General features: G+C 37.7%; 1 protein-coding gene across 4 annotated transcripts in view; it reads right to left on the reverse strand.

Moving 5' to 3' along the window:
* Positions 1-25818, reverse strand: part of CFAP44 (cilia and flagella associated protein 44) — a 41617-nt gene that overhangs the window by 2601 nt on the left and 13198 nt on the right. For 3 of the 4 annotated variants that reach the window (XM_079321751.1, XM_079321750.1, XM_079321752.1), the window contains 22 exons: positions 25207-25254; positions 24330-24429; positions 23002-23096; positions 21206-21412; positions 20164-20274; positions 18373-18522; positions 16412-16630; positions 15828-15970; positions 14681-14963; positions 12695-12750; positions 12109-12271; positions 11676-11806; positions 10537-10754; positions 9968-10133; positions 8489-8666; positions 6963-7424; positions 5361-5564; positions 4777-4972; positions 3696-3806; positions 2164-2294; positions 945-1061; positions 145-346 (listed from right to left, as the gene is read on the reverse strand). In XM_079321751.1, the coding sequence (XP_079177877.1) occupies positions 145-346; positions 945-1061; positions 2164-2294; positions 3696-3806; positions 4777-4972; positions 5361-5564; positions 6963-7424; positions 8489-8666; positions 9968-10133; positions 10537-10754; positions 11676-11806; positions 12109-12271; positions 12695-12750; positions 14681-14963; positions 15828-15970; positions 16412-16630; positions 18373-18522; positions 20164-20274; positions 21206-21412; positions 23002-23096; positions 24330-24429; positions 25207-25254 (3691 nt within the window). The remainder of the gene's footprint in view (positions 1-144; positions 347-944; positions 1062-2163; positions 2295-3695; positions 3807-4776; positions 4973-5360; positions 5565-6962; positions 7425-8488; positions 8667-9967; positions 10134-10536; positions 10755-11675; positions 11807-12108; positions 12272-12694; positions 12751-14680; positions 14964-15827; positions 15971-16411; positions 16631-18372; positions 18523-20163; positions 20275-21205; positions 21413-23001; positions 23097-24329; positions 24430-25206; positions 25255-25818) is intronic. The other variant, XM_079321753.1, reaches the window with a different exon arrangement.

Raw genomic sequence — 25818 nt, forward strand, 5'->3', positions numbered from 1 at the left:
CAGTCCACTTGATCTATTTTCTGCAGTAACCCTCTGTGACATCTGTATGAGTATAGAGACAGACATGGTGAGTTACCCACACCCAGTGAGAGGGACAGAAGGAACACTAGCAATGCTGTGTTGCTCAGAGTCTTTGTTACTCACTTTGAATCTCCATCTCCATCTCTTTTTTGTCATGGAGAAGCTGCTTATGTTGCTCCCGGGCCTTCTTATGGATCTCTCTTTGCATTCTCTTTTCATTACGTAGGTCCACAATTCTCTTCTGCAGGTACTGCAAAGACTGGTTGGTAAATACTAAAGTCTGGGAGAAATCACGGGGCATCTCCCCATCAACCAAGCACTGCACCTGCAAAAGCAGCCAGAAAAAAGCAAGGCTTTAGTTATTAAGGGTGATGGAGATGTCTCTTTATATCAGATGTGTGAGCGATAGAGAACTATGTGTGAGTGAGATAATACTAAGCATGGGCAAGACTCTTTTTGGGCCAGAGAATTGTGTGAATGAATGCATTGTATCCATTATGGCATTATTGAAAAGGGCAGAATTCCCATTAGTTTCAATAGTTTTTGGGGCTTTCTTGCTTTGTTTTTTTGTTTTCTTTTTTTGGTGGCAGAGGGTTGGTTGTTTTTTTTCCCCAGGAGAATATCATTAGGTATTCTCCTACTGAAGAAGAATACCATGCCAAACCTATACAGCACTTAAAGACTAAGCACATTTCAGCAATGGGCCATCCTGCCTGTCCTTACCTCCTTCCTGTCAGTATAGGAGAAGGGGGGAAAAAAAAGGGAATTCTAGAGGAAATAGCAGCATGAAGTTCAGTTAATGGCACTTCCCTCCCAGGAGACCACAGTGAATCAGGAATTAAGGGCCTCAAAGAACAGTAACACCCTTGTTTAGATGTACACAGGCCACTCTGCTTGTGCAGATGCACAACATCTTGAATTACCTGATGGAGTCTCAAAGGCACAACTACATACAACTCATTCAGTCTGTGCAGCTTTTCCCACTGAAAGGCCTCCAGTTCCTTGTTTGCTGTGTCCAGACTGGTTTCTACTTCTTTTGCCTGCAGAAAGACAAATTGTGGACAAACAAAATCCTGTGATACTTAAAATACATAAGGCAACAAAGTTCTGTTAGCCTTCCTGATCCAAAGGAGAAGACGTATATAAAAATATGCTTTTCTTAAACTACATGTGAGTTTCATAGGCAAACCCAAGGCTCATCTACATATATTCAAGCAAGATTCTAACCTGAATACCTCTGCACACATACACACTCATGAAGGTCTCCTTAGAAAAGCCTGTATGTATCAAGAGACAGCTGCTTTGTTTAGCATCTAAAACACTTGTAGATCTACAGAGCCTGCAAGATAATTTTTATTGTGTTATGCCTGAAAATGCTTATTGATTCTGCATGAGAAAGAAACAATTCAGACTCAAATGTCATGCCCCAGGGTGAATGTGTGGCAGCTGGCACTTAGGAAACCCTTTAAAAACTAAACTTGTTGTTTGTTAAGCATGCTTGATGGAATATTTTTGAGGCAAAAAAAGTGCAAGACTTGCATAATGTTATTTTGGTAGCACTCTCTTCCAAATAACCCTTCAAAATAAGATATTTTTAAATTAATACAAATAAAATTTCTTAATAAATGCAGGAGTTCAAAAATGCTAAATGGAAAATTTGTATCAAAAGAGTTTATTCGTGATTACCTATGACAAAGAGCAAAGGAAAATAACAAAAAAATCAAAATAAATAGATGGAAGAATAGAATTTTTATGCATTTATTTTAACCTGTATTTATGTTAGGATAAGTGTTCTTCAATCTCTGTTCCCATACACACACACAGAGGATAGGCCAGCCCACACCATGTGTTTCATCCAAACCAGAGAATCCAGTTCTTGTTGCTGCATGAGGCTAAACAGCTGGGAAGGAACTGGACCTCAAGCCTGGATCCAGCCCCATGAAAGCTAAGGTTGGATCAACTTGATTTACCCTTTTCAGGAGAACAGGTGACCCATGTCAAGCTGCCTTCTTCCTCTGTGCTACCACAGATATTTATTCCCAAACAGGCCTCTCAGAGGGTTAGGATTTTGTTTTTAAATCTAAGACAAGCACTAATCACTAGCACTACATTTAACATGCTTGCAGAGAAAACATTACATACCTTTATGGCCAAGGCATTATACTCCTTTTTGAGGTCAGCAGCAACTTTCTTCTCCTCTGCTAAAGCTTTCTCAATGCTTATTCGCTGCTGCCGGAGCTGGATAGTGTTCAGGAAGAGATCCTCACTGCAGCCTGAGAGGGAAAGGGTCAAAGAAGAGCTTACTTTCACTGTGACTGCACTGGAGTTACTGGGTAGAGCTGGTACATTCTCCTGCTGTGCACATTCCCAGTGTTTTCCATAATAACACCATGGGTTTGGTGCCCCAGAGCTTCCTTAAACATAAACCCATGGGCCACATGCCTCTGTGACCAGGTGAATGTCTTGGATGGATCTTTTTCTGCTTCACATTCAGTCAAGACAGTTTATTTCCAGAAGTCAGATTAAATGCATCAAAGCCAGCATTAAAGGCAAGTGCTCAAAACTAGGTTTTGCAAGCAATGCAGTCCCAGTAATTAATATATGTTGCAGTAAAATCTTCAATTATGTGAGCACATAGTTGTTTCTCCCTTATAGCACCCTTCACTATAAATTATGAACTTCCTGTAGGGATAATTTATAGCTCTATTTTTAAACAAAGCTCTATTTCAGAGAACCTGTGTCATGGTAAGGAAGATCTGTGAATTTCTGATACTGTGATTTCAATAATGCTAAACAAGTGCAAAATTATGGTCAAATCAGCAGAATAATAATAAAAAAGAGAGCCCAATAAAAAAAAAAATCCACATAAAGAGACAAATATGAAGAGGCTAATGCAACATGTAATTTCCTTATAACATTAGCAATTTGGACTTTTTAAATAAGAAGTTAAAATTTTTATTTCTTCCCAATGTTCTATTGAAAATATGAACCGGGAGTTAATAAAATATTCAATTTGTGGAAATGATTATAAAATCCAATTGCAAGAAAAGGGAAGGCGAATTGTTGGTAGGTTTGAACTTGAAAATGAATCAGTGCTTTTACATGGTCATTGACACATCACTCAGAGATTTTTTTTAAAAAAAACCATCATCCTAAATTAGCTAAGCTTGTACAAAAGAAAAAGAGGGAGAGAGGTTGCCTGCTTTTTTTGAATGTGCAAATGAAGAGGATTTTGCAAAGTAAAGCTCCTAACTTTTCAGAGCAGCCTAGCAACAGGCAATTGCTGAATAAATCCACGAGGTGGTAACAAAGAGCTTCAATTAACAGCAGGAGGATCCCCTGAGAACTCCCATGGAGGGATCCAGCCAGGCCAGGCAGCCTGGTTTCCAGAGAGCAGCTACAGCCTTGCCACTGCTCCACTCCAGAGGAGACTTTTCTCTCCAGATAACAGCTGTGAAATGGCAAATGCTTCTTTACACAAAGTAATTCATCCTTATTGCTTAGATAGCTTCCTGGGGAAAAATGCTGCACACGGGAGGGTACACACATTCCAGCCCTTCATGACTTTACCATGCAGTGGATAATTTTAAAAATCTGTGTTTTCTTTTCAAACACATGATGTTTTCCATAGAGCTAAACAACTAGTTAACACAAGGAAATAATAGCTCAGGTACCTTCTGGGCAAAGAAAGTCAGCAACGACTGCATCTTCAGACCGACAATTTTTTTCATCGGTCTTTAAGTCAGGCTTTTCATTACCCTCCTTTTCATTCTCATTTTCTTCATCTGAAAGAAACAGACACTAGCTTGCAAAACACTCCACACCCATCAGCTATGCATTATGCCAATGCCTGGTGAACACAAGCCCAGTAACCCATGAAAGATCTTCTGATGATATGTGAATCCAGGCACTTTGTGCCTATTGCATTGATCTGATGCAATGTTTTCACAAAAAGGAAAAAAGAAAAAAAGAGGAGGGAAAAAGAGAGAGAGACTACCTAGTAGTAGAACAGGCACAGGTGCAGTCCATCTTTTTGGGACTTAACTTATATATATTTCCTCTCTTTATATGTGTTAGGAACTTAAACAGTATGGGTTCACTGTTCCACTACAGAGATTATTCAAGCAAGCAGAATATGGAAGCACAAATCTATCATAAATGCATCACCATTGTCTGCACTTTTTGCTAATTATGTCCCACTTGAAATCAAAAGCAAAGTCAGAGAGAGCACGAGTATTTTAGCTCAGTAAGTCTGCCTAGCTTTAACAGCTTAAAACTGAGTCACTAAGACAAATTAAATCCTTTTATAATATGTTCAGTCCTGTGACTAATAGATGATTGCAGATTAGGTTTATGATTTCTCATTAGTCAATGGACAGATCAGAGCATAACGTCACAAATGTGACAGACTAATCACTTATCCATAGCTTCCATTGGTACAGCATAGGAAGCACCTATTTAAAGCTGTGCCTCTTCCTCTTACCAATTATCAGTCCTCAGTATTGACTTACAGGATGTAAATTGCAGGAGCTGTTATCACACCAACTGCAGTCATGTTAGAAACTAGATTACATCATTGTTATCATTCAAGATGATGGCCACAGAACACACTGTCAATCTATAAACAAATCTGGGCAGGTCTGACCTACAGGTTTTTGAACTGACTGGAGGGTACTCCAGTCTGAGAGACGTGGACTTGACCACATGGAAATATGTGTAACAAATTCATAAAGCAAAAAGAACAAAATCTCCAACCTGCTTTTCTTGCTACTTTTTCTTTTTTCACACGCTCAACTTCCATCTTCAAAATATTGGTCAGAACATCGGCAAATTCATTATTTTCTCCAAGGGAAGCTTCAAAGCTGGCATAAAGAGCTTTCTCACGTTCCTGAAGCATTACAATCTCACACTTTCTATCCTCTATTTCTGCAAGGTAGCTCTTCAATTTTGACTAAACAATCAAAAAAAACCTACTTCAGTTAAAAGGTATATAGGATGTATCTGTGAAGATCTGGAAATGCTAAACTTTTCTTTCTTGATTTAACCCACAGTTCAATCAAGCATCACCTAGGAGTATGTTCTTAAAGCATGTGATTAGTCACTTATCTATTAAAATTCAAATGTTACGATTATTTTAAAATGAACTATTGGAAGTTAGAAGTGACCATCCTAGTGCGCTGATCATCAAGAGTTTCTTGTTTTTCAAAATTTTGCAGTAGTCACTGGATCAGTGCTAAAACAAAGCCAAGGGATGCCACCCTTTACTTTATGGTTTGCTTTTGTTTCAAGCATTAATGGTACTGTTAAATTTAAATTAATGGTACACACGGTCTACTTACTTGTACGTCCTCCTGTTCACTGATGATGGCACAAATTTTCTCCTCAAGAAGGTCCTCATGTATCTCAAGTTTCTCCAGGATAAGCAGCTCTTCACAGCACGTGATGCAGCGCAGACTGGCACTTTTCATCTGCACATCCATCTTCAGTTTCTTGTGCCGCAAAAGGCGAAGTTCAGCATCGAAGTTCATCACCAGCGTGTTGATCTGGAGCCAAGGAGCGTCAGAGCACGAAAAGTATTACCAGTGCAGTTAAACATGCAAAGCTAGAGAAGGGAGCAGAAGGGAAAAATTCTCTGCCAAATCAACAGCTCAGATATGCTATCTCCTGGAGAGTACTGATGCACTTAGAAAGACAAAGTAAATCCCAAATGTATCTTTGTTCTCAACACAAAAGTAAAAGAACCACAAGGGCTTCACAGGAATCTTTCACTGCATTCCCTCCATCCCTGAAGTATTTCACTCTTCAGAGAATGTTTTAGAGTAGTCTGTAGTTTAGAGTAGTTTATGTAACAATCTCAGATGTATCAATAAATAACGCTTCTGCCTTGACAGACTTCTTTTGAAATAGCTGCCAGCTCTTCCCTTTGACATTTACAGCTAAATAAGTGCTAGCAGCTGCTAACATTAACTTACAGGTGTGCGATGTTCACAGCAGAATTTGGGTATTCCCCCTCAAAACCTTCCTACACATAAACACAAGAGTATTTGTGTTGAGGTAGACCAAAGAATCAACAGCCAGAAGAAATTAGAGGAGTGATGGTAAGAAATGGAGCAAACTAGTGAACAGTGGCACAACCTCTGGTGTACAGCTCTCTGTACCCTCCTAAGCTCTGACTTAGGGGCATCCTGAGCTTGAAGCAGTATGCTTGTGTTCAACAGCTTTGAATGGACTTTTTTTCTACACTATCAAATTATAGCTTCCCTCACATCCTAGTGCTGAGTTTCAAAGCTTAGCCTATTGTTGGATAGGAAAACTATTTTCATTTGCATGCTTTAAGCTTCCTATGTGACCATTTCATTTGACATCTCTCTTTTTAAGAGATGATTCCCACTCTCCTTTTCTATGATATTCAGAATTTCATCACATCTCTAAAACCATTTCAATTGCCCTTTTTGCAGGCCAAAGATACTTTATCCACTTAGATGCACCTTTTAAAGAAAGAATCTTTTCCATGTCTAAGCATTTTGGTTACTCTCTTTTGCACTTTTTCTAATCCCAGTAATTTTTGGACCAAAAAGTTGAGACTACAGTTATTTAAGAACTGAGAACATGTATCCACAAACTTGTAGTGGTGCTGCTTAACTCTGTAATATTTCAAGTTATATCTAACATTTCACTTGTCTTTTTTTTTTTTCCTTTGGCCTCTAAGATTCATGGCACAATCAATAAGAAATCTAAGATCTGTTCAAGTGATAATAGTCAGAACACAGGTTGTAGTTACGGACTTATATTGATTTACACTGCAAATTTGCAACAGTTAGCATTTTCCTGGATTGCACAAAGGCAAAACTAGCTGCAACCCTGAGACAGAAGGGTTTTTGGTTTAATTTATGATCCAGTAAGATTCTTTAATCTTACAAAAATAACTTTCAATTTCCTACCTTTTTAATCAAGGTCTCCTGCAAGTATAGATTTTTTATCTTCTCCCTCTTTAAAATTTCCAATTCCATTTCTGTTGGCTCTGCTTTCTCCATGTCAAAAGCCTCCTCTGTGACCACAGCTGATGCATCTCCAGCCTGTTCCACTGGAGGAGTTTGAAGAAACACGTGCCTAAATGCACGAGATGAGGGACACCCTTCCAGTGGTTCCGTCAGCTCTGCCTTGGCCTCCTGCTCCTCTTTGAACTTTAGAAGGACATCACTGTTGTACTCAACTATTTTTTCAGGAACCTCATCTGGGTGTAACTGAGGGATCAGGGGAATAGGGAGATGTTCTGATATATCTAAGCTGGCCTGTATGGATTTCACTTCCTTCACTAAACTCTTGATTTCATCAATAATAGAAACCTTGAGATCCCGTAAAGACAAAATCTCTTTGTTCATATTCACTTTCTTGTTATAGATCTGCAAAGGAAAAGAAATTTTAGGATTCTTCTGAACAGAAAGTAGTTTTACCTAACTCAAGAAGGCTAATATTAGGATTATTAATCATTCTGTGATAAGGCAACACTGTATTAGTTGATTCTTTTTACGTGAAGTAATAATTGAAAGCAATCTTTCATTAATATACTTGGCAGAAACTTCTCTGATCTTTGTAAAAGAAAATAACACACCACCCACCTGAAGCAACTGGAATTCCTCATCTGTATAAACCCAGAATTTATGACAAGAACTATTCCCTTTGTCCTAAAGAGTTAGGTTAATCACTGGATATCTGGTACCATCAGCACGACAGTGAAGTGCTGAAGCCCAAGCATGAGACTAAAATGATCTGACAAAACCCCTGAGACTGCAGCATTGATTCTGTAATGCTTAGACCTTGCTGTCAAAGTTATCCAATGTCACTCTTTTGCACTCCAGCCAAATACAATGAAAAACCATTCCTATGAGAAGGATGGGAGGAAGGAAGTCAAAAGGAAAACAACAAAGATACTGCACAACATTTGAACTTATTGTATCTTTGTGGTTCAAAGGTGTGAGGTAACTAGGAGTTACTATAGCAAGGCAGTTCCAAAAGACCTGGTTTCTCAGGAAGATCCCAGTTCCAGAAGCAGTGATTGCCCAAGTGCAAATACAGAGAGGCCACACTAGAACACTTGTCCTTGCTCACATCCCTGTTTTTTTGTAAAGGCATTTAATGGCAGTGGTTATTTAGCTCAGTGTTTTACTAGATTATAAGACATAAAATTTAAAAAGACAGGTGCTCCTGCTGAAGTACTAGTAAAGGTAAATTCTCTTTCTCATTTATAAAGAGCCACTCTGGATTGATTAAGGTTTGGATTTGGTGAAGGCCAAAGACAGCTCACAAGAGAAGGGTTGATTTGTAACTAAATCTTACTCAAAACAGTGGTCTGTCCTTCAAGGCCTATGCCCACACTCACTTTGAATTCCTTTCAAAAATTTTCTTCGGGGATTAATATATCCTCACTTGCCCCCAAAAATGGGGCAATATACACAGTTTTACATACCAAGTGTTCCAGGGTTGCAAGCTGCATCATCTTCTTTTCAGTGCTTATACGCATGTCTTCAGTGAGTGTGTAGTCAGTGGCAGTCTTCAGCCTGTAACATCCTATATTCTCCCGTGCTTCTTTGATCTCCTTGGAATCTTTGGCACACTCATGGATATCTTTAGGTTTGCTCTTGTATCTGGTAGGTACAAAATAAAACTGAACTTCAAGACAGAAAGCATACAAATGAACAAATAGTCATTTCATACTCTCCAACTTGTGCAGCAAAGTTTGGGAGGTGAACGAGTGATACATTTCTTTCAGAAAAGAACGACTATTTTGGAAAGAATATTCTTGCACATTTAAATGAAAGTCCCAGATTTTTTTACCCCCTAAGAGCTCTTAAAGCATACCTCTGTCGTGGGAAAGGTTAAACCTTCACATTCAGACTGAGTTCTGGGTTGAGTACATACTGCTATCAATTTCAGGGAGCTGCACATCAACAATCTACCACCCTGTAGCACAGAATACCTGATCCTGCTCTACATTGTTAAACACTCAGTAACCTTAAAAAGCTTTGTATTCTGACTCTACACTGGTCCCATTCCCTGCCATTCATCTCCTGAGGAAGAAATTCTGTACTTCTGTGAGCATAGAATGGTTTGGGTTATAAGGGACCTTAAACATCATCTTGTTCCAGCACCCCTGCCATGAACAGGGGCATCTTCCACTAGACCAAGTCACTCAAAGCCCCATCTAACCCAGCTTTGAAAAAGAAGTAATTTAAAGGTATGACATAGGTTAGATATTTGGAAAAAGGTTCTTCACCCAGAGGGTGGTTGGGCATTGGAACAGGTTCCCCAGGGAAGTGGTCACAGCACCAAGCCTGGCAGACTTCAAGGAGCATTTGGACAACACTCTAAGACACAGGATGTAACTCTTGAGGCTGCCATGTACAGGGACAGGTGTTGGACTCTGATGATCCTTTTGGGTCCCTTCCAACTCAAGATATTCTAGGAGTCTGTGAAAGATGTCCTGTCTCATTTCTTTCTTTCTTCTCAAGATAAAGACCAGCATGGAGCATGAAGGCATATCACAAACACTCACACAATGGCTGAGATGCTAAGACTGCTGACCTAACCCAGCTGTTACAGTGTCTGCTCCATGTGGGGCTGGCAAGATTCACTAAGAGTTGACTGTAATGGAGTAGGTGTCTCTCAGTCATAATCAATTTAGACACATTTTAGTCCCTATCTGAAAATGCAGCTACCCAGCTGAATTCAAATTTGATAATATTTTAGAGGAACCATAAAAACTAAATACATTTTAATATTCGCTTGAGACTTAGAGATACATGAAAATTCATCTGTTTTAATCGTAACCCTTAGGAATATAAAAACCTAAGCAGAGATTATAGTGCCATGTGACAGCTAAATAGTATTACTTGTCCTCAGACAAGAAGCAGAACTTAAACATAACAGAGTCCAGTTCAAGACTCACAATTCATGCCACTCTGCCCTTCTCTTCATAATCTTGGCTTTCAGTGCATCATATTTCTCAACAAGTCTTTTGATTTTCTCACGTCTGCTTTCTATATAACGTGTCGTTGGCTTTTGGACCTCTGGTGTCTCTGGCATTTCAGCCTCTTTCTCAAAAGCTGTACTTTCTGAAACAAAACATAACTATTTGAAGATGTAATACCACACAGCACAGTGCAGTCTCAGCTACTGGAAACTTCCTCGGACAACTCCTGTAGAGCTGATGTAAATCAGGATAGTTCCATTGCAGTGGATGTTCGGAAAGTATTCAGGTTCTTTGAGTTGTCTTTTAGTCACATTCTACTCATGGGGCTGACAGATAGTTGCTGACATTGATCTAAACATGGAAAACTATGTATGAGTGTTACTTTGTATGTAGGTACTAAAAAAACACATCACAGCTTTCTTTACCTGCACTTACACATGTATTTCTTTATCTTGGACCATGTGTATTTCTTTATCTTGGACTCAGGAAAACAAACTGAGATGAAAGACAGAAACCATATTGCTGAAAGATTTAATTATCATTACCTCTATGCATAGGCCTTGTCTCTCTGAGGATTTCTTCTTCGTGTTGTTCTGCCTCTTGAAGTGCTGTCCACTTCTCTTTAAGTATTGCCCACTTGCTGTCCTCATGTTTCTTATGTTGGGTGTATTTCTCAGACACTGATAGAAGGCTGTAGGTGGAAATCTGATGATTGCTTTGAAGAGCATGAACAGTGAGAGTAAATTTCAGAGAGTCCTGAAACCTGGAATCCCAAATAAGACAAAACTTACTGATGTCAGTGGGCACAACACACCATTTTACCTTGACCAAAAGGGCACGAATAGTGTAGTGAACTTATTGCACATGCAATCATTACATGTGAATGCACAAGTCAGTAAGTAATTGCATAGATTATATCTGACATTATCTCTTGAATTTTATCCAATCTAGGAATGGAGATGCTCAAGAATAAACATACAAAGACCTTTCCCAACATCAAAACTTACATCAGGTTCTTCATGACAGTAACTTTCATCTTCCATTAAGGACTGATTAAAAACATGCTCATTCTATCCTTTTTCCCAGTCACGTACTCTCTGTGCCTAAGGTGTTTTTTTCATTGTGCAATTATTTTATTAATTCATCTCTTGCTCTTACCTAGATCTATTAAAACCATCTCAAAATGCACCACATACTTAAAAACTTATGTTCTTGAGAAAGTTTGTTTTGTAACTTCAAATTGTATAGAGAATATTGTATTAGCAATGACATTAAAATACCTGACAGATACACAACATGTCTTAAAAGCCAGTGTTTATTCCACAGGTTGTTTTTCAACATTTTAGTAGGAGTTCTTGGTTCTTATTGAATGTACTGGCAAAACCCCAGGCAAACAGTCTCAAACAGCTTTCTTCATATAGAAGTGAATCAGAATGAAGTAATTTCCTTCATTTGACTATCTGAATTTTTACCAAAGATTCAATAGAAGTAATTAAATATGAATATATACTCTCATGTATGTTCCAAGTAAAACACGAACAGAATCATAGCAGAACAAATGAAATACTGATTATACAAGAGAGAGCAAAAAATCACACTATTTTTTCTTGTGGGAAGTACAACTTCATAGACAATAAGCCCCATAGGAGGTCAGGGAGAGAAGTAAAAGAAAAATAGTAATTACTGTGTTCGTAGTTTCTGCAATCCAATCAATTGTTTCTCATGCTCCCAAGCCAACTTCTCTCGCACTAACTGGATTCTCTGTAGTGTCTGCCTATCCAGCTCTTCAAAGATCCTATGGTCCATCTTAAACTCCTGCAGGAAGATGGAAAACCCAGCATCACATTATTTTGCCTACTAGGTCTTGATAATAAATATTTTTACCTAGGTGCCACAGTTGTATGCAAATCAACACTATCCTTTATTTCAGAATCTATCTCCACAGAGAACCATATTTTTTCCTGTGCTTCTAAATTGGCACAAATTATCAAATGTGATTCAGAAGTCCCAGCAATTTATATATTCTTAAAACTACCTTGGCCCCAACATGATACGTTGCAACAGTTTAGAAGAAGGTGCCTGTAAATGTAAATGACCCTCATAAAAACCAGGTGTACCTCTTTGTGCAACTGCATGTGCTTGGGCAACTCCTGATTCTTTTGAAGGAGAAAAACAAAGTCTTGTCTCAGTGCACTTAACTCCTCTCTTTTCTTATTTTTCTTTTCTTCAGCTTCCTTCATTTTCCGCTCATATTCCATTTTCTGCTTGCATTCCTCAATACTGAAAATGCATAAAAAGGAAATGATGTTATCTCAGTGCAAGAGAAGAAAGATTATAGTTTGTACATAATTTTATATTTCCTTGACATTCTTAAAATCCCAGTGAACTCAATAGCTCTTATGGTAACTTAGAACAGAATCATCATCCTGTATATTTGTACACTCCTAACACCAAGGGGCTTTGACCTTTTATTGTATCTGTAGTCTGAAGTTAACTGCCTCATAGTACAATTTGAATTACTGCCAGAGAAAAACAGATTAAATGGAGAGAAAGGCTAAAAAAACTGTGTTTCACAAAGAAATGATCCAAATTCAGGTTGATCAACTCGTCCCTCCTCTTCGTAGGCAAAAAGAAATACATGGGCTGAGAAAAGAGCTACCAACACTTGAAAATCTCTTTCATCATTATCTAAGCATCTCTTACGTGCCAGCATCAGGATCTTTAATGTCTTCAACAGCCTTCTCTTTTTCAAGACCACTCTGGAATAAAAATATTGTCTTGTCTTTAAACAACCAGTTACAGTTTCAACAGACAATAAAGCTTCTATAAGGGCTCCCACCACCTTTCAAAAAACGAAAAGAAATCTTAATTTTCAATATTACTATTTGAGCCTTAAATATTACGTTGTAATGTTTCAAGCAGAAAAAGCAATGAAGCTGGTTTATATGTAAAGGAGCCAATGAAACATAGTCCTTGGGGACAGAGAACACAAACCCTACAACCTCCCCAGTAGCATAAATTGTTACATCATTGCTTGTCCTAACTTCACTCAGTCTCATAACATCTTTGCTTCTCTACCCCCCAGCACAATTCTCGTCTCCCCTCACTGCCACATTGACAAGAGTCAGAGAGTCACAGACTAATTCCAAGTCACATCTGTAATTAATCTGGTTGGCTTTTGCTGACTGCATAATAGATTCACAGTTATTAGCTGTGAAGAATGACAGATGGATGGACATTGCAGTAGCACAAGCCTCATTTCCCTAGGCAATCATGCTCTGAAAAAAGAGGGGAAACTATCACCCAACAATCTAGTTGTACTTAATTGATCTGTAATTTAACTCAATTAGTTTCGGATGATTTGTATATGATTGTCTAAGAATCTCATTAAGTTTAATGAAGATAGGATTTTTAAAATCTTCCACATGACTTAAAATGAGAATAGATACTTGATGAACATATACTTTGAAAAGAGAAAAACTCTATTAGGATGGTCATTAAGCAATGTTGTTAGCTTGAACAATACAACTGAATATAAAGATCTTTATATAGAGCTACTTACATATTCAAAACTATAAATCTGTATATATGCTTTATAATTGTATATTAATCACTTCTTGTAATACTGGACTTAGCAAGGCTCAATATGAAAGGTTTTAATCATTCACTTATAGAAAATAGCTCTGGCTGTATTCTCAGTGTTATATATTCTTGTCATACTGGTAAAGAATTTCAACTAATCATGAACAACTTAGCTGAATGATCAAAATCAGAATTTCTTCTGTCTACGTTGCCAAACATCCTTCAAAATGTAGTTACCAACTAGTATTAAAACATATTTAAAATTCTAATTTGTTTTATGTTGACACTTTTAAGATTTTTAAATTGTACTGAATGTATGCTTACTGTAATATTTATTTTGCACAATGGACCTTCTTTGCTCAAGAGCTCTCACTGCTTCTTTCAAGTTATATTTATTTAATTCAGACACTCTTAAGACTTGTTAAAAATTCAATAAAGTCTAAGCATTTTCAGTGTAGAAGCTGACATCCATCTTCTTGTGCATTATCAGTGGAACCGCTTCTGAGTTCCAGTGTCATCTGTTTAAATGTGCTAGAGATAATCAGCTCTGCAGTGAGTAAAGGACACCTGGAAATTGGTAACTACTAATGCTGTCCAAGAGTGAGAGAGCAATGGGATCAGCATTGTGTTGTGCTATTTTGCAAATGTAAAAAATCCATTGTGAATTTTAGAGGAATGGCACTAGATGTATGGAAAAACTACATATTTGGTATTCTCCAATAGTATTTCTAGAAACCCCATCCAGGGCAGAAGATACTTTAATCGAATTAAACCCAAGAAAAGTATGAAGTATGAGAAATCCTTGCAATTTTTCATTCCAGGAATATGCATGACTACACCATTGAGTGGGAAAGCACTGGTAGAATATTACATATAAATAACACATACTATGTTTATTTGGAGAAAAACACAGAACACTGAGAAGGAATAGTGCAGTCCCAGAGCCCATTTATTAGGGAACGTTTTGCAAGAGCTATTCTTCTAAACAGTTTGAGAAACTTCAGCTTTTGCTATGAAAGATCTTGAAGAAAAATTGAACCATGTTTCCCCATCTGGGTAGTTTCGTACCAAATAGGCCTAATTCCGTGAAAGAGGGTACCAACTTACCCTAGGAGGAGGAATTATGACTTTCAGCTCTTTGGGAAGCTTTTCGAGAAGCTCTTCCTCTGACAAGAGGTCAAATGTAAAAATGTTCCCATCTCCACCACAGGTAATCAGACACCTCTCATCATGACTACAACAGATCCCCTGGATCTGCCCATTGTCATTGTCATGTACATTCATGTACCAGTAGTCCTTCAGGACACCTGCTGAGAGGCCTTTAACACTGAGAGGATAAGCACGAAGAGAGCCATCCTGCATCCCACAGAACATCAGCGGGTTGCTGGTACTGTTAAATAAACAACAGGAAATAGTAATAGCAGCAACTTCAAACAAGCAAGCTCAAAATATGAAAAGGGCTAATCTAGCTTAATAGAAATCACTTTCCCAAGTTTGGAAGCTGAAAGCAAAGTATTTGGACCATTTAAAGTATGTGTGATTCTACTACAAAATGTCTTCCAGCTAACTGGCTGCTCAGGAACTCACTAGCACTTCCTAGGTATCTTAGAACTAGTCTCAGCCCTGAGATGGGCAGTGTAGCAGACACCAAGTTAAAAGCTAGAAAAGTAGTTTTTTCCTTCTTGTGCCTCATTTAGTACAGATGGCACTGACTGCAACCAGCAGTAGATTAAAGCCTGAATTAAACCTGCTTCCTTTTGATGCAGAACATGCCTACTCTTACAGGGAACGTAATATTGGGAGTCTGAAAAGAATCCAGCCTTTCCATTCATAGAGTTCACAAAATATCCTGAGAAGCCTATATTTTTAGAACAAGAGAGATGGACTGACAACCCCATATTCTAATTCTCTTTGTTACCTGGTTTGCTGCTCTGGTGATTACTATATACAGGGACTTTTAAAGGTTCTCCTGGAGTTCTACCATCTAGGGTATTGAGTTCTAGTCAGTACTTACATAGAAATCCAACTTTTTAATCTTTTAAGGTTTTTGAAAATTATTATGTCAGACACATGGCCCAGTTATGTCCATTAGAAATTTTAAGTGAAACTCAGTGCCAGGAAAGCCAGAGAGAGTTCATGTATACTGGAGTTGAGCCACAATTAAACAGGGACAAAGGAGCATAGACTCCTCCCTTCCAAGTCCAAATTCATCAAGCTTTATCCCAGAGCTATTTGTTACATTACAATATTTTACCAGAAGGAGATTTGGTGTATGGGATTGTTGTTGGTATCTTTCATAGGAATCACATCAAAGGGTTCATCTTTCCTCTTCTCAGGGTCTTCTTCATCATCATGTGAGAATTTACAATGATACAGAAAACCTGAGTCATACCCACCCTGAAGAAAAGAAGGACCATAAAGAAATGGTGACAAAAGAAAACTGAAACAGCTGACCAGGTAAATGCAGATTTCAGAATAGTACTTCCTTTCTTAAGGATTTGTGATAGGTTGGAAAATGCTGCTTCCAAACACCCAGAGATACCATTTATCCACAGACAGAAGTCTGTCATGATCACTGGCATTACAAACCATTCTACCACTATGTTAAAATTCTATCTTCTGCTTGTGAGGGAACAGCTCAGTCTTTGTGCTCATTCACACACCACCAAGAAGGGCACTGACTGGAAATCCACCAATCTGCATTAGAGTGACACTACTGGCTTACTTCACAAAAACCACTGAAACTGTCAACGAGGAAAGGAATTCAATGTCCTAGGAATGATAGGTTCCAAAGGCAAAGGATGTCACATCATCAACATGAAGTAAAAACTGATTTACCATGGAAAGCCAAAATTTTCCTGGTGCTGAATAAAAGCCACAGAGGATGGGACTGGGCTCCTCTGGTATGTAGATAGGTGGCAGTGGCTCTTCTTCAGCTTCTTCCTCTTTGGTTTCATCTACCTCAAGTCCCAACTCCTTTTGCTGCTTTATCCATTCAAGCCTTTCTTTCTCCTTCTTCTTCCTTTCTTTCTCTCTCCGTGCAATCTCCTCTTCCAGCTATTACAACAAGCAGAGAAACACTGAGACATGAAACCAAGGCACTCCACACATCACTGACTGAAGGAGTCTCATAAATGAAATCCAAGGTGGTCCTGGCCTTATACATTCAGAATATCTACAGAAATCTCTTTCCTGTCAACTTAGCAGAGATCAGCCACACTTCATGGGACTCTCCAGTGAAATGCCCCCATTTCCCTCCTCTAAAGTATTTATTTTAGTCCTCTGAAACAGAAATAATTCCAAATTACAAGCAGATTTCATTATTTCCTCAGAGAGACTATTCCAAATCTCCATCACTATGCTTACTCCTGCAGAATAAGTCCTGTCCCCTGCCTGCCCTGGAGAAAGAAAAGCACTGAAAAGCTGAACTCAAACAAGTTCTAGTGCATCATGTAGTATAGTATAGTATAGTATAGTACAGTACAGTATAGTACAAAAGAGAGAAGCTGTAATGAACTTAAGGAAAGATTTACCAAACCTTTAAAACCCTCTTCCATTCAAACCTACTGTAGCATAAACAAGTATCAAATATTCCCTAAAACAGTAGCTTCCTAAGAACATATTACGTAGCCTAACCAGCAAACCCTTAAACATTATCAGTCAATCTTTGTCTGATTTCCCTTTTAAAAAATCTCCTGTTCTAGGGACTCCACAAACTATAAAAATTTTAGTGCTTCACCACCCTGTGAGAAATCTTTCCTTGCATTAAAACACCCTTGTTGTAAATTATTATTCATTGATCTATTTCCAGAGGAAAAAGAGAGCCATTAATATTCTTTCTCTCTGTAGAAACATTCTTTATTTTTTGCGATTTACAGTATTTCTCAACATTATTCTTCTCATTTAACTAATAAACAAAACAACAAACAAACAAGAAAACCAAGCAAACACAATGATTTTAATCTTTCCTTTCATATGCATGCTTTGTGATCATTCTTACACATATTGCTGTGAAAAAACACCTAGAGATCTTTCTCCTGAATGCTGACTTCCTCCAAGTCATAATATGAAATGAAGCTTTGCCTGACATTCAGTAATACAGGAGCAGTTAACAGAAAAGGCAGAGAAATCACAGATTAACAACAGAACCAGAGAGGCTGTTAGGTTATAGTGGATTTAGTATGGAGCTGAGAGTCTGTTCACTGAAGTTCTCTTTCTGAGCCTTCTTGCTTTTCAGTTTTACAAAACTAACTGTAGTTGTGAGTTGGCATAACTCTTTTCCATTGGCCCCACATATTCTTTTTAAATACTAAGGGTCATTCAGAAATTAAATGTGCACCTTTAAACTTAAAACATTTTTTAAAAGTCAGAAATACTGCTAAAAAAAAAAAGCATATGTTTCATGTTTGCTTCAAGGTGACTACCTGGGGGTTTTATAACTGCTGAATTTCCTGTAGAGCCAACATCAACCACAAGAAATATTCTTCTTATGAAAATTACAAAAATTAAAATATCTTGAGAATTAATGCAGTAATACTACCTTTCCCTTTCTCTAATGCTGTCTTCTAATTATAATCAAAATTCACACCACACTTTCAGTGTGATACAGGTTTGAATAAACCAAAAATAACTTGTAATTTCAAGCCACAAATGGCTTCTACCTTGGTAGAATGGTACTCCCTTTCAAGGAGCTTAGCAAAAACCCTGTGATGGAATACAGGGACTAGAAACTCTTTTGGGTAGTTTGATCACCTAGCACAATGAAGGTGAAATTCTGTCAAAGGAGAGGTTTTTTTTACCTTGATTCGGGATTTAATACTATAAAAATGGAAGTACTGTGTTGGCAGGTTTTTTATGTGATATGTCGCTGTATCCTGATTCTCAGGGAGAGGGGCAGGAACCTGGACAGCAAAGCCATTCTCACAAAGGATGAGCAGTGTGCTCTTGTCCTGTATCAAAACACAAAGAATACAATATAGGGCAGATGTATAAATGGAATCAAAACAAATGGGAGGAAAAGCAAGTTAGGCAGATGCACAGGCACAAAGCCAAACTCCAGCCAAACTTACCTGTGTTCTTATTTTTGTGGACACTTTTAAATGCACATCAGAAATCAGTGAGCTTCTTTTATGCTAGGCAAAACTAAGGAATTGAAGAAATCTTTGCTGCATCCAAACCAGCTGTAATTCTGACACTGTCTAGCTTGAAAGCAGCATGATAATATTTTGGAAATTTGGTTAAATTAAAAGATAGATTTGACCCAAGAGTTAGGAGGTTTTGGGTTGATAATTTCATATATTTCCATACTAATAAATCCTTTATATCATCCAAGACTTGACTCAGAGTCTTGCCAAATGCTACTTACCTCTCAGTTTGTTTTTTGCTGGTACCTGACAAGACCTTTAAAATGCAAAGTTAGGAAGAACAGGTGAGATGAGGGTAATAATTATACAGTGTTTTGAGATTTTAAAAGTCTGTATTTAGTTACAATTTTCATAAGCTATCTGAAGAAAAGAGAGAGAGGTTTATTTTATCTGAACGAACACTAAAAATGCACACAGAGGGCATATTAGAGTTGCTATGGAAATCCTAACTAGGAATAATATGGTTCCTGTGTCTATAGGACCTCAGTTTAAAAATGCATTAATTAAATGTAATCTATTTAATCACCAATGTTACCTTAAAACAAACAAAATAAAGTAGTAATGACACTCAGATGCTAGCACTGTGTTAAGCAAGTGTTCTCATCTAGCAATGGAGGCCAGATACTGGTAGAGAAAATTACTCAGGCAGAATCTAATACATCCAAGACACAATTAGTGCTTTTTTTAGTAAGGAGGAGTGCCTTGTCTTCAAGGAAAGGACTCAATAAGCAACTGTCAGATCAAGATCCATTGTTAATGCAGTAAGTTACAATCCATACCAACAAGACTTCTTTTTCCAGTTTTTGACAGTTCAAATTAATAAGTGAAAATACCAGCATTTTGCCACTATGCACCTGTAAAACATATCTTGCTAGCATCTAAGTATGATGAATTGTCTCTCCTCTAAATAAGGATACTGGACCAAACGAAATTTCAGATGTTACCCTAACCCTAGAACAGTTTTAAATACTAGCAAAGACCTATTTCAATATGTCCTAACACATTTCAAGAATGAAAATTTCAAGAAGCACCCAAAATCTTTTTTACTCTAGTCAAAAAGCTTTTCAAAAGCCTGTTTTAATATGGGCAAGAGTCACAGACAATAATGCCCAAAAAACTTCTTTGCCAAAGAGAATCAGACCTTCCAAAACCTAAGGAATAGGATTGTTTCTTCAAGTCAAAAGGCATACCAAAATCTTGTGGTTTGTATTACCTGAAACTCCAAATATGTTCATAGTGACTGAACCAGAGATACAGCTACATAGAACCTTTTAGAATCTGCCATGCAGAAGCAGCATGAAAAACAAACTAGTAAAACATTATTTGTATTATTTATAGAGTACATGACTAGAGTCATGCATCTTCATCTATTTTCATTGGAAATTCTTTTTTAAATAATATGGTAAGACTGCTGTGAAGGAAAGACAGCAAATATGCAGCACTCACATGAGAAGGTGGAGACCACTGTAATGCCTGTACAGGCCCAGGGACAGAGATGAATCCAATTGGCTTGTATTCATCCTCAATAGCAAAAAAGAAAACTGTTTTGTCTTTACTCTGAGGAAAAACAAACAAACAAAAAATATGATGACTAAATCAGAGCTGACCAAAAAATCAAGATTGTAAGCATTTTATGACATAAGCACATACTTCCTTTTTTGCGTGTGTGTGTTTAAAAAGGGGAACTTAGGACTGGATTTCCGCAATGATTACTGGGAGGAAATAAAAATCCTGCCCATGCTGCTCAAAGAAACATATTGCACCCATAGCTCTTCATCATTCTCATGGTCCTCCTCTGGCATCCCCAGCCATGTCCTTTCTGCCCATTGCTCCAGGAGCTCCTTTAAATCTCAGGCTTGGGCCTGATTTTTCAGATAAGGCAGCACAAGCTGATTTGTCCAGATAACAAGAAAATGCAGAACTGGTATACAACATGATTCACTGTAGCTTAAATCCTACATTAAATGAAATGCATGGCAATTCAGCCCAAGGAACATGTAACTGCAAATGCACTGATGATGGCTAAGGACTAGCTTTCTCAAAGAGACACTACATTAACTGGAAACCATCCCAAAGACTACCAGGCATAATGACAAACTGACTGACCCTGTGGAAAGGCCAAGCAGTGCTGGGTAGCAGCTGGATTGCTGCCAATGTGGTATATCAATGGACTTGCTTTTACTAATTCCAAGATCCTACTAAACTAATTCCAAAATAAACCAAATCCATCTTCAAAGAGGATTACAGAAATCACACTGAACAGACCAGTAATTCACAAAATGAATTGTGTGAATTGCATGGTTGCTCTCCTTCAGAAAAACAGATGTGAGTGCATACAGATCCTTCTCCCAGCACAGAGACCTACAACAAGCAATCAGCATGAGCAACAGAAGTAAAACTGTTGTCAGTAAACAAACTTTACCTTATCTCTTTTAAAAGGCTCTACATTTGTGGTTTAATAAAAACAACCAAACTAAATGATACATACCCCTGTGGCAAACATATCTCCCTTTTGTTCATATGCCAGGGCTGTAACTGCAGCAGAGTGAGGTTTGAAAACTTGTTTCAGATTTATCTCTGCACTTTCCTTGGCCTGTCCTTCACGACCGGGCAGCAGTTTGGGATCATAAACCTCAAGTACGCGGACAACACCATCCTCAAAGCCCACAACAATTACACCTCCTGCAGGATTCACCTTTAAGTGAAATTAAGAAAAAAAACCAGAGTGTACATCTGAGAGCTTAGAAGAATAATCCATATGGCACATGCTCTGCTGTTTACCTTTAAACTCGCATTACATGGAAGGATTGCTAAAGCACAAAGAATATTTCATACATGGGAAATGTTTATTCTCTCTAATACAGTACCATAAAGGAAGAGACAGAACTGGGGCCTATTTATCTGGTTGGATTGTGTTTTGCTTTTTTTAGTGATAACATGCCATTGAGACTGAAGATGTTAATGAGGATATGGTTGTAATGTCTGAGGAAGAGGTAATCCATACTGACATAAAGATATATCAGTAAATTCTTAAGCAGAAGAGTTGGAACTCAAAAGAAGGAATTATATTACCCTGAATATAATATGGGACACCAAACCTAAGTATGATTTTTGAAAAGGCCATGGCACAGGCTTGGGTCTGACTGACTCCATATAAAGTACAGGAGTCAACAGGGACTGCTACTTGAGATGGAAATGAGGAGGAGTTTACCAAAAGTCCTGTAGCCAATTGCAAACAATTAAGACAGGCTTGAACTGTGATAAAGGTTAGCAGAAACAGACCTGTGTTTTAGCTGGATATAACTGTACTTGCACATTTAGCTGATATTTGTCATTTGAGTGTCTTGAAGTCAATTACAAGCTGACTTGTCAGTATTCACTTATCTAACAAGAATACTGCTAGTTTGCCTATGAGAAGATTATGGTATACAGATGCTTCTAAATTTTCTTAGATTAATAGCACAGATTTTAAAATACATTTGCATACTTTAAACTGTGACTAAGTATCTAATGCAATTTTAAATGCAGCTGGAAAGACTAAGTACCCTTTGTTTTTCAGTCTGTATTTACCAACAACTTTCATAAAATTGAACTGAGTCAGTTTTGTGATGCTGTACAATTTATTGTGGCAGACAGCTTACCTCATGAAGGCACAGGCCACAGCATCTCTGAAAGCCTGCATGGCCAGAAGTGTATTTTTACAAAAAAAGGGCACTCCCCTCGTGGAACTGTCACCCTGAACATTCAAGTAATTATTTTCCTCCTAAATTTGCTTTGTAATTAATCCACCAGGCTTGCTATGTTTTTTCAAGAACATAACTAGACACTATTTTAACTAAAATTAGCAAATATGTCTAAAAGTGATAGACTACACACTCCACAAATGATCAGTTCTGGCAACAGTTTTTAATGATTTATCTCCAAATGTTTGTGATTTGTCTGGGCTGTCATTTCAAAATGTGCTAACTAACTCATGTTAATTGACAATTACTTTGTGTGGGTTAAATAGAAGCTGTTAGTATACAAACTCAGACTGCACACTGAGATCTCATTTTAAAACCTTAGGAAGGCACAAAGTAGGATACGTGGTAATCCATAGTAAACTGTTCCCATACTGTATACAAACATACTCCCCCCAAATTTATATATACATCCCACTACAGTAAATTCCACCATGGCCTAACAAGTAACCTCTAACATCTTGCTTGGTGTGCAGCTTCCTGGATGCTGGCAGGCTCATAAGCTCCTTGATGAATTTTTGCTAACATGCTAGGAAAAACTCACAGCAGCTGGTGCCCATGCCAATGCTGTTCCTCCCTGTTTAAACTTGATTACACTCAGTTGGCTGTTGTTGCCAAAATCATAGATGCGCACTGACCCTGTGTGGAAAGGAGACAGTAAGAATTTATTTCTTGCAGTGCCACTTACATCGTTAGGACTTATGGAGAAATGTCTATTTATTTGAATTAAAATCTGGATAAAATGTATATTTTCTCTTTTGAGTAACAAAATGCCTGCCTGGAAAGATGACTGATGGTTACAGAGTACCACAGCTAGCATGGTGATTCATGAAAATATATGGGTTTCTTCACCATTCGACTTCTACACAGCCAAGAGTTGTCGAGGCTGAGGGTTGGAATAAGTCCCAGGCTGACAATACACATGTAATTTTCAAGTGAGCACAGAATTGTGGCATACTCTGAGGAAAATCTGTACTGACAACATAGGAAAAAATAACAGGCTACTACTTGGGACTGCCTAGGGAGGAAATCATTTAAAGGGAGGAAAATACAAGAGATTGTCCACAAAAGATCAAATTTCATCAGAGGGAAAATTAGCAGGTTCATAAGTACACATACTGATTGCATAAAATTTCATTCCAGCTGGCATATATGTGAAATGTCATTTGTTCAACTGGTAGGAGTTTGTCTTCAGGCTAGAATATGTGCATTGTTTAACACAGACAAATTACAAGACAGTACTGACAGGAATTGAGTTAAAAGATCTTGTAGAGTTTTGTGAACAGTGTGAATGACATTGTTAGTGTTCTGACCAGTAGGTCTTCTTTCAAAGCACAATAAAGCTAGCACTGAGAGGTCTAAACAGCAATATTTACACAAGATAAATGAATGTCTGTAATTACTTGTTATCTGTTGTTGAGAGCATAATAGTTATTGCATTTTCTAAGAAAGGCACAAACATTAGTATTTGCAATGGCTTACACAATGCTGGAGGTGTATGTAATTCCTTACAAGAAAAAAATCCCAACAATTACTAATCCCCAGCCCTGAATACGAGTGTTGTTACTCAAACCAGATGTCTCACCTTTTCAGCCATTCCTTCAGAACAAACAATTTACAAAGTTTCCCATTAAGAACATCTGTTGCTAAAATCCCAGGTTTTTAAGATGAAGCAGTCATAACACATTTGTTTCAAAACATTAATTATTTGCCTTAACTATTAAAGAACTGATCCCTGGAATAATGATTGTGTGTAAAGTGACTTTGCAAGAGCAGATGCCCAAACACAAAACAGTAGTTCCAAACCAAGCATCATTGTCCTTCAAAAGCAATAATGGCAGTGGCATGAGAGGAAAGGCACAGTGTACTTACGGTCCAGAGCTGTGGTGGCCATCAGGTAGGTAAAGGGAGAGACACCGATGGCCTCGATCCTCCCAGAGTGGAAGGTACACACGCGCTCTGGGTCGTGGGACTGCAGTTCAAAACAGAAGAGAAATTCTGCTGCATTTCATACTTGTGCTCTCCACTTTGGGCTTATGCTGCCTGGGAAATAATTTCATTGTCCAAGGACTTACAGACTTTGCTATCATTTTTTTACATGCATTTGTATAATATGGGTCTTTTATTTACCATAAATTTCTTGGAACATATTTTGCTTTTCACATTAAAATTTTATTCCCTGGAAGGGATTGTTCCTATTTATTTTGTTATGCTCCAGAGCAAAAATTAAATGTCCCTTTTTCACCTCTGTCATCTATTTCTCCATCAAAAACATCTCCAGCAGTAACATTAGTTACCAGTAGGATAAAACACCTCAAGTGTGTTTCATCTTCTCCTTGTTTTTTCTAGCTCTTTCTGTCATTTAAAGACTATAGTAAGGATTGGGTCAAACATCTATCTGTTGAGAATATAACAACACTCCTTGAATTCATGTCCTGCATCCATGCAACTTTCATTACCAGTTTATCAGAATCAAACTGTTTTAAAGTAATTTGAATTTGGCAGCTGAAATTTTAGGAATCAAAAATCAAATTACTCTTTATCATCCTGCACAATCATTGCAATCAATTACATTTGAAAATTTTTATGAAATAAAACATCTGTTTTAATGCTACAATTTTCTATCGTGAAACTTCATAAAACAAAAACTTAATTCCAGATGTAACCAGTACAGTCACAGGATGTAATAGAATATGGTTCCTATTGCAAATGAACTGAAGAAATCAGAAGAAAGAAAAAACAAAATTACCATATTTGAAAAAGTTAAATCCAGCTTCCATATTGTTCCACTCGTATCCTGAAGAAGAAAAAACATTAATTTAATATTTTCAGCAAATTAAACTGCATGTGGTGACTTCTTAAAAACTCCTTAATGATTATCATTGTGAAACAGAAATGACTAATGCAATGATGTTGGTCTTAGGAACCTCATCCATCTCTTTTAGGCAATAGAACTTGGACAACACCCTCTGGCACTCTCCTGTTCTTATGCCAGTCTCACACATTACTGTACACTAGAAACACAGCACAGCATGACATAGCAATTCAGCTGGAAAGATCCTGAAAGGATAATCTCATCCCATTTCATGATCACTTCAGACCTAACCAAAAGTTAAAGTTTAGTATTTAGGGCCTCTATTATGTGCCTCTTAAACATTGACAGGCTTGGAAACTAAACCACCTTTCTAGGAAGCCTGTTTCAGTGGTTTGTTTTTTTTTTGTTAAATCTGGAGGAATGTAGGTAGGTAGGTAGAAAAAACGATTTTCTATATATCCAGAAGAAGACTGAATTCTACCAAAAAGAAACACACTGATTTGTAATGGACTCCTGTTGTTATTTACCATCACCTCCTTCATTCTG

Source organism: Erithacus rubecula (genome assembly GCF_903797595.1).
Source record: "Erithacus rubecula genome assembly, chromosome: 1".
Lineage (NCBI taxonomy): Eukaryota > Metazoa > Chordata > Aves > Passeriformes > Muscicapidae > Erithacus > Erithacus rubecula.